Source organism: Protomyctophum parallelum (genome assembly GCF_964188405.1).
Source record: "Protomyctophum parallelum genome assembly, chromosome: 20".
NCBI classification, from domain to species: Eukaryota; Metazoa; Chordata; class Actinopteri; order Myctophiformes; family Myctophidae; genus Protomyctophum; species Protomyctophum parallelum.
This window is the reverse complement of record NC_139718.1, coordinates 36,621,898-36,634,397: the sequence shown is the minus strand read 5'-3', so window position 1 is coordinate 36,634,397 and position 12,500 is coordinate 36,621,898. Positions and strand designations below refer to the sequence as shown.

Genomic DNA, 12,500 nt, shown 5'->3' with positions numbered 1-12,500 from the left:
GCTGAGAGACTGTGTTGGAGAGACAGACCATAGGAAACAGAGACAGTGTAGGAGAGACAGACAATAGGACACTGAAACAGAGACAGTGTAGGAGAGACAGACAATAGGACACTGAAACAGAGACAGTGTAGGAGAGACAGACAATAGGAATGCTGAGAGGGAGACGGTGTAGGAGGAGATATGTTTCTGGTGGGATCTGATCCTTGACCATCAGGAATATTAGCTTGATAGACATAGAAAGATGTACATATTTCCGGCCTCATCGTCATTATTATTTAGTAGTAGTAGGAGTAGGTGGTCCCAAATCCCTTTCTAAATTGCAAAAGTAACAGATCTACAAGCTCAAAAACCGGTCTCTTTGCACTGCACATCCTGCTTGTGGATCTGCTACGTATGTTAGTATGATCAAGTAGGCCATTCATTTACGAAAAGAAAGAAATAACATACCGTGGTCCGTGTTACAATATGGAGATACAAGGTTTCTGCCCGACAGCAACGATATGTTAGCCTGATCTATGTTCCATCCATGGTTGTCATGGTGATGGATGATGTTTTGGGGGGACGGTCAGTGACTCACTGGTCCGGACAGGAAATGAGCTGCTCTGCTTTCATCCCTCCTTCATCCTTCTCTGCCTCCTCCAGAGAGATGTATTACCCAGGGATGATCCCTCTTTATACTTAAATTGTCGTGCGTGTGTGTGTGTGTGTGTGTGTGTGTGTGTGTGTCTTTCCAGTCTGACTTGGAGCAGTATAAGAAGGTTCTGCTGGATGCTGGATGTGACCTTTCACCTCTTAACTACATCAAACAGTGGAAGTAAGTCAGACCAGTTACTAGTCAGACAATCTTGAGAACCCATCGGCCTTGAGAGACTACTAGTCAGATAACTAGTCAGGCTTACATCTTTTATATTGTATTAATACATCCTTAAACAACATAAGTCATGAAATAAGAAGATCACAAACAAACAACAATGTTGACAAACTGTTGGATGATTCATGTGCTTTTCCAGAGCCTTCTCCAAGATTGCCACCGCTCCAGCCAACGCCTACGGGACCGGTGGAGTCAAACCCATGGGGTAAGACCCTGGGATATGTAGTTCTCAAACTTTTTTCATGTCAAGGAAGGACCCCCCAGAACGAAATGTATGTGGCTGCAGACCCGCATCTGGTTTTGTGCCAGCGACCTCCAGATGCAAAGATACTAATTCAAAATGTTTGCATGTAAATGTTATATAATTTATATATACATTTTCATGATAAAAAAAAAAAAAGAAGATCTACATGTTCATAGCACAGCACGAAGTGACGTGCTACGAGCTTGTATATCTGCAATTCTGTTAATGGCAGATGTATAGCAGATTTAAAAAATAATAAAATATGGTTAAAGTAATACCCCCACTTTGACAACCACTGTTCTAATCTACACCAGCCTGAAGTGCATGAATTAAACACGGCTGTCTTGTTTTCTTCCAGTCTGTTTTCTAGGGTGATGAATTCTGGCTCCCAGTTTGTGATGGAGGGAGTGAAGAACCTCGTCCTCAAACAGCTTGTGAGTAACACTCATCTGAATTACTAAACCTTTTCTAATGACCTATCAATCGATCAACTTTAACCTTTAACACAATTACAGGTAGTTTACAAGTGAGGTGAAACTCTGGTTTATGCATGGCTTTCATGGTAGCTGTTCAAGAGGTATGAATCAGTGGGTGCAATTTGTTTTCATGCATGTTCCGTTAATAAGCAACAGTTATGTACATTAAGGTACAGAGCAAACATTATTCTTTAACATCGTTAATGTAACTCAGAGAGTGCACAAACGTAACCAAACGGACCTGTACTCTTCTTCTGAGTCACACATGGTTAAATCAATTGTTGCATTATATCTTTTGCCATTAAGGCGATAAACTCCCAATCGTTGTTTACTTCCTGGTAACACCGCCGCCGTAATAGACATGCTGGGGTTCAAGTGGTTAATGATTAAATCCCTGGTTTGCGTCACGCTCCATTGAAAGCCTGCCCCGGCTGGCTGCAGCCAGCGGGAGGTTCAATCAAGCATCTCTAACGTGTGCAGGAGGAATAACAGTTCCTGGAATGTCATGGCGAGGTGAACACCCAGCGAGAGAAGATCTAGGACGAGGAGTTGGAGTCAGTCTAACGTTTAAAAGAAGTCTCCCAGAATCAATTTATAATTATTTGACAATTGACATGGCTGTCTCTCTGACACGCGCGTGCACACGCACGCACGCACGCACATGCTGATTCGGCAAGTCTGTCTCACATACACGTGCATACACACGTACATGCAGACAAACGGACACAATACAGTACAGCTCATAGGGCAAGGTGTAACCAGCTTATAATGAATGATTCGGCATGGCTGACACACACACACACACACACACACACACACACACACAAGCTCATAGGGCAAGGGCTAAACTCATTTATAATTTGGCATGCCCGACAGACACACACACACACACACACACACAGAGCTGCAATGTGTCTGTTATATCAATATTAGGCTGATTCAGAGACAGAATCCTGTGTCTATGCGCCAAAACATGACAACACTGGTGACTGGTGATCCTGCTGGGAGCCAGTCAGCACGCACAGTCTGTTCCTGGGAGCAGGTCAACAAGCCAGCCTACTAAGAACCCATCAATAATAGGATGGGTGTTAGGCCAGGTCAACAAGGCACCATGCTACTAGGAACCCACCAATAATAGGATGGGTGTTAGGCCAGGTCAACAAGGCACCATGCTACTAGGAACCCACCAATAATAGGATGGGTGTTAGGCCAGGTCAACAAGGCACCATGCTACTAGGAACCCACCAATAATAGGATGGGTGTTAGGCCAGGTCAATAAGGCAGCCTGCTACTATGAACCCACCAATAATAGGATGGGTGTTAGGGCAGGTCAACAAGGCACCATGCTACTAGGAACCCACCAATAATAGGATGGGTGTTAGGGCAGGTCAACAAGGCACCATGCTACTAGGAACCCACCAATAATAGGATGGGTGTTAGGGCAGGTCAATAAGGCAGCCTGCTACTATGAACCCATCAATAATAGGATGGGTTCTTAGAGAAAACAACTTCTCCGCCTGGCGGAAACCTAAAAAATATATTCTAATCAAAAAATAAATGGTAAATTGTGCATTTATATAGCGCTTTTGTACAAAGTAAAGCATGTGTAAAGCATACATAGATGCAATGATAGGTGCAATTACATTCATCAATTCACACACATTCACATATTCATACACCGACGGCGGTGGAAACCATGCAAGGCAACCAACCTGCACATGGGGAGCAATTAGGGGTTCTACTTCAGAGTTGCTCAAGGACACTTTGACACTAACTCTGGGCGAGGCTGGGATGGAACCCCAGAGTTGGAGCTTGTGGAGCCGCTACTTTTTGCTACGTGACGCTGTAGTATGATCACATCGTAGTGCGTTACATTTATGTTCAAATATGGAGATGGTTTCTGCCCGATAGCAACCAACTGTAATTGGACCTCCTTTTTATACCCCCCCCCCCCTCACGGAGAAGAGAACACATACTTCCCGATCCGTTCTAATTCATTCTACTGTTTTGTTTTTCCAGAACCTCCCAGTCACACGAATCCTGGACAACCTGATGGAGATGAAGTCAAATCCTGTAAGTGTGTGTGCGTGTGCGTGTGTGTGTGTGTGTGTGTGTGTGTGTGTGTGCACGTGTGTGTCAAGATGTCAGCTGTGTGTGTGTGTGTGTGTGTGTGTGTGTGTGTGCGTGCTTGTGTCTCACACACACACACACACACACTGACAATGACACAAACATCCTTATACACACTTTTGCATGTCAGCAGGTGTTCTGTCTCTAATACATTCTGTAGTACACAGTGTATACTCTCAGCAATAATTTGCACGCATGCACACACGCACACACACACACAGATCCAGACACACACTATTGCAGGCTAGTCAGTATTTTGAGTTCTGTGTTTTTCTCTCTCCTCAGCTTCTGGAGTTTCAGACACACAAAGACACTTTTGTACTTTTTTTTGGGTAGAGACGGAGAGTGAGAAGACAAGTGGGAGAGAGAGAGAGAGAATGAGAAAGTGGAGTTGGAGTGATAGAGTGAGAAACACATTTTATAGAGAGCCGAAGTCTGACACCACTGCCGATAGAGGCCGCTATCCCCCTGCGTCACAGAGATGTTTTTTTTCTATTGAAAATTAGGGATGTCCCGATACACTTTTTTCGCTTCCGATCCGATCCCTCAATTTATGTGTTAGCCCAGGGGTCTGCAACAGGCGGCTCTAGAGCACACCCCTAGTGGCTCCCTGTAGCATTAAAAGTAGCAATACATTATTTTTCATTTATGGTTTCTGTAGGAGGCCAAACGTGACAAGCATTCTTAATATTTATTCTACACATTTTTACAAAATTGGAAAACTTAACTAAACTAAAATTTGCGTCATAGCATGCGACACACTCAGTGCCGTGACAGCCAGGTGTCTATTATAAACAAACCGGTGGGTGTGTGAGGCTGCTGCCTGCTACGCTATGGCTTCTACAGGGAGAGAAATAAAGATAGCCGACGAAAAACAGAGGATTTAACAGTTCGTGGAGGCTTTTGCCTTCACAGCCAATGCAGATTGACTGCCTGTATGTTTATGAGAAGCTATCAAACAACAAAAAAAGTAACGTTGAAAGACATTTCCAGGGAAAGCATGCTAAATTCTGCTAGTTTCGTTGCACCCCGGGAGATAATAAAGCTTGGCAAGCTGCATTATAATGCGTAATTTTCTTTGCGGCTCCAGATAGATTTTGAATTTATTTTTGGTCGAAAATGGCTCTTTCAACATCTTGGGTTGCCGACCCCTATGTTAGCCGATACCGAATACCGATACCAGTTTTCGTGATTTCATGTTGTGTTTATAGCTATCTAGCTATATATCTCGTGTTGTGTTTATAGCAGACTCCTCACTCAAATGCGCACTTGCAGTTTGGGCAACTCCAAAGCAAATTCCACATGGTGGTCCAGGCACCTTGGCTGGTAATCCGCGGGTTCGACTCCCGATCCCGACGGCCTTTACTGCATGTCTTCCCCCCATCTCTCTCCCCATTTCCTGTCAGCCTACTGTCTGTCCCTCCATAAAAAAATGATCAAATAAAAAAGGCGAAAGCCACAAAAAAACATTAAAAAAAATAAAAATCCCATCGAGAGATCTTCGATCGCCTCATATACCATACCATACCACCTTTATTTATATAGCACATTTTAAAACAACAACGTTGTACCAAAGTGCTTTACAGTAAAACATTAGAAAACATGCACAGTGTCACATTAAACATCAACGCATCTCATACTGTGCTTGGAAATGCCAAGGAATAAAGGTACGTCTTGAGGCGTGATTTAAACACCTGGAGGGTGGGGGCTTGTCTTGTGTGCAGAGGCAGCTCATTCCAGAGCTTTGGAGCTGCCACTGCAAAAGCTCGGTAACCTCTGAGCTTCAGCCTGGTTTTTTAGGCACCACCAGGAGAAGCTGGTCAGAGGACCTGGGTGTCCGTGTCGGAGCATAGGGTTTCAGCAGTTCAGATAAATAAATGGGTGCCAAACCATTTAGACATTTAAAGACAAAGAGCAATACTTTGAATTCAATCCTGTATCGCACAGGAAGCCAGTGGAGGGAGGCTAGTACAGGGCTGATGTGGTCTCGCTTACGTGTGCCTGTAAGTAACCTAGCAGCGGCGTTCTGGACTAGCTGTAATCGAGAGATGGAAACCTGGTTTACGCCAATATACAGGGCATTACAGTAGTCATATATACAGTAGTCATATATTAACTGTGTTCCAAAAATAAACAAATGAGCCCAGCGATTTTACTCGTATGGATGTGAAGCATCAGCTGTCTGTCAACATGTACTAAATTATCCAAACAGACGTTATCAAATGTCATTCAATATCACAAACGGCACAGAGTTCCATCGCCCGGTTGATTTGTTTATTTTTGGAACACAGTTCTCTATGGGGATTTTCAATAGAAAGACAAATAACGTCCGTGACCCAGGGGTCGTGGGAGTGACGTCAGGGAGTCAGACCAAGGCAGAGTCGGGAGAGTGTGTGAGAGAGTGAAGACATAAAGAGAGAGAGAGACTCAAAAATACCTGCAAAACTGTACATGGTACTACTTGCTTACTACATCTGAACCTTTCTTCAGAGAGGGAGGCGCTATAACCACAGATTGACGTCGTTCCGAGCTTTGGAAAGACGGTCTCAGAACCTTTTCCTCAGAACCCATGCACCACCAGATGTCCTCACTCTCACGTTCCCACTTCAGAAGGAGTGTGTATTGGCCTTAACTACTTAAACCCTGTGTGGTTGACCGGAGTCTCTCCGGGCTCTATAGTTGTGAATTTTCTGTTATTGTGGGGAAGGCTTTTGCTGAAAATAGACTTATCGGCTACTGCAAAAGCCTTCCCCACAATAAGGATGCTGGGGTTTAACACTAGCATGTCTGAAATGAAATCACTACTAATAAGACTGCTAAGGGTCCAGATGACCGTGTTTTTCGTGCAATTCCATTGGCTACTATCTCCCTGCATCTCTTCACACCTCTCCCCCCACGGCGGGGGGGTTGACGACTTTACCATTGTCTTGTAAATGTCACATTCGGCGGCAGTGTGTTTCACACGGAACGGAAGACATGTAGTTCATGTCTGAGGCAGCTAGTGAGGCTACTGCTGCTTATTATCACAACATAAAGTTATATCATGATTTCAACCTAAATGGCATATTGGCATAATATCAACAAGGAGAGGATGATATAAAAAAAAAGATTAGCCTGATGAGTCGACCGTCTTCATCCAAGGCTGTTTCAAACATGGTCGTCACTCATCAGGCTAATCTTTTTAACTTTTTTTACACTTAGACAGAGTGGCGCATTAGGCCAACATTACCTGGGTTAGCTTACATCTTGTGTTGAATGTTGGCATTATAAATTATACTCCCTTGGTGTTTCATCAGCGCGAACGAAAATATAGGCTACAGTCTGCAGCCTGGTGATAAAAAAAATAAACTCCACGCGTGAAATGCTACGATAAGGAAGCAAGGATTAGACCGTGATGTCACTGCTATGCAACAAGGAAGTAGCATGAAGCACAGCAGCAGAAACAGAACGCCATTATGAAGGAATTGGCAGTGACATCACTGTCGATTCCTTGGGCATGTGACGGATTTAACTTGTCTCCACTGTTGAGGAGAAACCCCAGCTCAGCTGCTGTTTATAACATATTTAGTTACTTGAATTCATGAACATGTACATGCCTCCCTGAGAGGGAGAGAGAGAAAAGGTACAGCCGTGCGTGCGTGGAAATCAGTTCCACTGGTCGCTTGTAGAAAAGTTTACAGACAAAGAAGGACGGACAGAACTCTTTTGACTGACAAAGAGCTGGCGATATTTATATGCCAGAATAGGCTGTGGAATTGGAACAAATTAATCCACAGCAGCAGGCCTACATACGGGCCGTTATTTGCAAATGTAATCAGCCTCAGCCCTCATTTATATTATTATATGCGTGTTCACAGTGTTGAGTTTGCAGATCTGTGCACGCCAAGATCACCTCACATTTTCGGTGCGGCCACCATGATCAAGTAGCGCAACAAAAAGGTCGATATTTAAATTGTGTTATTCTCGGCCAATTTTCTACCGATTGTTCCAATTCCAAATGGCCTATAATCCGTGAAGTGTAAATTTTCATTGGGTGTATAATAATTTATTTATAAGAGAGGGAAAAAAAGAAAAGTGCGTGCAGGCAGGCAGAATTTAATTCAGTTCCACGTCGCTTGCAGAAAACGTTTACAGACTACGGGCAGCCGCAGAACTGTTCTTTTGACGGACACATGTATTCCTATTATCTTATCAAAATAGTAAACAAATTCCAAGTTAATTAACCAGCGAAACATATATGATTTAATTTGTTGGAAATGGAATGCAGGCTTGAACAATGCCGTCTCCAGCTGTCGGGGGTTGTGAAGATCATTAGACGAGTGGGGGAGAAAGGGGGACGGCGGTCCATTTGGCCGATAAAGCCAGACCTAGTAGGTATAACTATGCCTAAAATCATATTTACAAAACGTTTCAGATGGAAAAAAAAACCCAGATGATTTCAATCTAATATTTAGACAAAGTCATGCAAGGGGAACTTTCTCAGGACTTCATGGGCAAAGAAAATAAACTTCAAAATCGGTCAGAAAGGCTGCTCCGACGTTCTAGTGTTGCTAGTCTTTCTCAGATGCTGGGGTCTAAGTAGTTAAGAGTCTTGTAGAGTCTGAGACACAGAGAGAGAGACTGAGGCAGAGAGAGAGAGACATAGACAGAGGACTGACAGTAAAGGTTAGTGAAAAAGAAGAGAACATTCTCCTTGTAACAGATAATGGGTGTGTGTGTGTGTGTGTGTGTGTGTGTGTGTGTGTGTGTGTGTGTGTGTGTGTGTGTGTGTGTGTGTGTGTGTGTGTGTGTGTGTGTGTGTGTGTGTGTGCGTGCGTGTTTTTCTGGCATCAGAGTCAGTAGACCAGTCAGTCTGGTGAGAGAGAAACAACTCAGCATTCTCTCTCTCTCTCTCTCTCTCTCTCTCTCTCTCTCTCTCTCTCTCTCTCTCTCTCTCTCTCTCACTCACACACACACACACACACACACCTGTTGAGCTAACTGTTCTATGTCAGCTGTGTCTGATGATGTTGTGATGAATGGCCTGATAGCAGACTACAAGAGATAAGTGGTGGATGTGCAGATGGAAGACAGAGCCTGCAGCATAAACATTGATTCATGTGTACATCGGTGCATTCCTATCATGCTACCGTAGTTAACATTATTCTGTTCTATTAAAATATCCTTTTTCCTTGGCCGCTTTCAAAGCCATGTAAAGTCCGCCCAGAGTGAATTTGGACGCGTCTTTGACCCAACAACAACATCAGCTGAAATACCAACATACTTCATGTCATCGGCATTCATTTAAACATTACCCAGGACAAAGCTGTCAGTGGCCTTGGAATTAACGTACGTGCGTGTGTGTGTGTGTGTGCGCGTTGTGTGTGCGTGTGCGTGTGTGTGTGTGTGCGTGTCAGGAGACGGATGACTATCGCTACTTTGACCCCAAGATGCTGAGAGGCAGTGAGAGGTAACACACACGCACAAGGTTCATCATACATGACTGAATAATATCAACTTTCCGTTGATTTCACTATTTGACTATCCTGGTCTCTAATCTACCTCCCCCTGGCCATGGCCGGGGCGCCTGATGGTGGGGAAATGAACTGGTTGGAATAACGTGTTCCTTCCACGCGCTACGTCCAACCGGGGAAACCCCCCCCCTTCCCCTGTCAGGTGAAAAGAAGCAGCTTGGACTCCTCATGCATAAAAGGAAGCATGAGGTCAGTCCGCTGCCCTCCCCAGGTTGGCAGAGGATGTGTAGCGCCCAGGATTACATTAGATAATTGACACACAGGGTGATCAAATGGGTTGCAAAAATCGTGGGATAAAGTTGTGACAAAGTTGATGTGCCCAAGGCACTCCAAATGGTGTTTAATTTGTATAAATATGACTACACGCCATGGTTAACTCAAAGTGCACGTAAAAGAAAAGCCCAAATGCCCATCCTTTGCGTGTGTGGGTGTTGTGTGTGTTTGTGCACGCACGTGCACTGCGATCTGCTGAGTCATGTTGATGCTCAGCGAACTGTGGAATGTGACCATAATCTCTGTCTTTTCCCTCTTCCTTGTCCCCTTCTCCTCCTCTCCTCTGTCCTTCTCTCCCTCTCTGCCTCCTCATCCCCTCCTCCTCTCCTCTGTCCTTCTCTCCCTCTCTGCCCCCTCATCCCCTCCTCCTCCTCTCCTCTGTCCTTCTCTCCCTCCTCATCCCCTCCTACTCTACACTCTCCTCTTATCTCTCTCTTCTCCTCACCGTTCCTCAGCTCCATCCCCAGGAATAAGAATCCGTTTCAGGAGGTAAGATGTGACATGTTTCTTCTAACACGCATTACGCAGTACAGCGTGTCACATAATGCATAATGGTAACCTCTGTGTTTGTCTGTCTGTCTGTCTGTCCGTCCAGGCAATAGTGTTCGTTGTGGGAGGAGGAAACTACATAGAGTACCAAAACCTGGTTGACTATACTAAGGTACACACACACACACCAGAACATGAGTACTATAAGAATTAGGCATATATTTAAATCTAACACTCTGTCACTTGATGTCTGTCTCTTTGGCTCTCTGTGTCTCCAGTCTAAACCGGGTAAGAAGGTGCTGTATGGCTGCAGTGAACTGTTCAATGCAGCTCAGTTCATCAAACAGGTGAGAACGCACGTCACACACACATACTGTACACACACACACACACACACACACACAGGTCAAAGGTTAAAGTAAACCTTTGTCAGTAGTGCAGTGGGAGTTTTTGATATTACTATTAGTAAGTAAACAACATCAGGAAGAAGCAGGACTCAACCATCAGGATTCGAACTCCATTATTTTATTGTATATGTCATCACACCGGAGAGAGACTAGTGTCTCCCTCCAAAGCTTCCCCCAGCACTCCCCACACACATGTCCCACACACATTTTATACTTTCAGCAGTGTACAGAGTTTCAGGAGTAACAAGGGATGACCATCCCTTGTTACTCCTTAAATAGACTCTATTCTATAGTTAACTCACACAGTTTTAAATAGGTTTACATGAGTCGGCAGTCTCTAATGAGTTTGTCAGTGAAGCACAGGTGGTAATTAGAGTGTTAAGTATCATCTACTAGTAGGCTACATTAAATTAATCAATACCATAGTGTTTATATGCATTTTCGCCACCACAGTAGTAAACTGGTCTCTCAAGACAGATTGTTGCCTCGCGTCAGGGGTCACTGTTCTTTGTAAACAGGACATTGGTGCCGTGATGCTGATACATGCGGTCCAGGTGTGTGTCTATCAATTCGCTCCAGAAGTTTAAATAACAACTCACTCAATTCATCAAGTCACCAAAAAAAGAAGTATGCGCTGGCCGGGCATCTGCTCTTAATAAGTTAGGTTGGGTAAATTAAATACAGAGGACACATTTCAGGTATGTGCAAATGTGCTTTTCAAAATGACCAACAACAACATCTGCGTGGTCCCCACAGACCTTAGCGGATCTTGAGCGGATGTCCATTTATTTTGTGTCCACGTGGACCTCTCATGCATGCGACCTCATTGTCTATAAAAACGAGGTCGGTACGCTTAGTTTGAGTAACCTCCACTATATGAAAGGCAACACGGGGTTCCCACACATCCTGGAAAAATCTGGAATTTATTTATGCACTCGTTGGAAAATGGCAAACTACTCCAAATATCTTGGAAATTTAGTAGTTGTCCTTTTTATTCTAAGGTTTACAGGCTATGAAAGAATGTTGTTGTTGTTTTTACAGATTATGAAAATGCATATTGTAAACTTTCAGGTCATGTGTACATTGAAATCTGAACATTTGGTTGAATAAACTTTTGTCAGTGTTGGACTGGCAAAGATCTGAGTTATCTCACACCTCTCGCAGCAGTTAATAGTTTAAGGACAAACGAATCACAAAATACTTTTCTTTATTGATGGTACAGTAAGCGATTTATTTTGTGTTAAATATTCAGATTGTAATCATTGCTATAGTGTTCAATAGCAGAAGTCTCTACAGCTCTTTAACAGAAAATTCTTTTTCAAGTCGGGATACCAATTTTATCCAATCAGGCGAGATAAGAGAACACATACAGGTTATAATAGATATACAAGTGAAAGTGATGACACAAAGAAATGAGCAGACAACATTGGAACTGGAACACTATAAAATTTTAAGCTGATACATGGGTACTCTTTCCTGACTGGCTGAAATTGGCAACCCACCTGAAAATGTATTTTCTGTTTATTAAAGAGATGGGGAAGGGAGACCTCTCTGTTACTGAACAAACACTTGAACTAGAACAATGATAACTTGCTTTAGTATTAAACTATTTAACAAACTTTGATTTTGACCAAGAAATATCACTTACACTAAGTTTTATTTTTACAAGCTATTTCCTATTGCCTACTTACAGCACATTCCAGTAATACCCTGGCACAAATGTCCCTCTTGACCCCTCTGATTGTGTATTAGGTTTTCTTCTGGTTACAGAAAGAGCACTAGATCATTGAGCCAGAGAGATGCCTTTGGTGAGGAGTAGTGATTTCCAGTCTAGCCAGAATCCACCTGCATGCCAACGAGTTGGCAATATGCAATGTTATCCTTTTCTTGACTATTAAAACCCCAACGTGAGAGTAGTTTTATGTCTATTAAATTTAGATACGGATGTAACTCAAAGATATTGGACCAGTAGCTGCTCGGTTGCGGGCAGGTGCACATAATGTGAGTAATGACTGCAGAGGCATCTGTCAGGTATCACTAACATCTAATAAAGAAATCTTGGAATGTCTGCCTTTCTTTAAAAAAAAGAAAAAGGTC

The 12,500-nt window shown here is 43.4% G+C and overlaps 1 protein-coding gene across 1 annotated transcript in view; it reads left to right on the top strand.

Annotated features, from left to right (window-relative positions):
* scfd1 (sec1 family domain containing 1) overlaps positions 1 to 12,500 on the top strand; it is a 45,335-nt gene that overhangs the window by 30,881 nt on the left and 1,954 nt on the right. The window contains exons 17-24 of the mRNA XM_083791324.1: positions 735 to 814; positions 1,011 to 1,076; positions 1,474 to 1,549; positions 3,611 to 3,664; positions 9,118 to 9,170; positions 9,963 to 9,996; positions 10,103 to 10,168; positions 10,275 to 10,343. Coding sequence (XP_083647450.1) covers positions 735 to 814; positions 1,011 to 1,076; positions 1,474 to 1,549; positions 3,611 to 3,664; positions 9,118 to 9,170; positions 9,963 to 9,996; positions 10,103 to 10,168; positions 10,275 to 10,343 — 498 coding nt within the window. The remainder of the gene's footprint in view (positions 1 to 734; positions 815 to 1,010; positions 1,077 to 1,473; positions 1,550 to 3,610; positions 3,665 to 9,117; positions 9,171 to 9,962; positions 9,997 to 10,102; positions 10,169 to 10,274; positions 10,344 to 12,500) is intronic.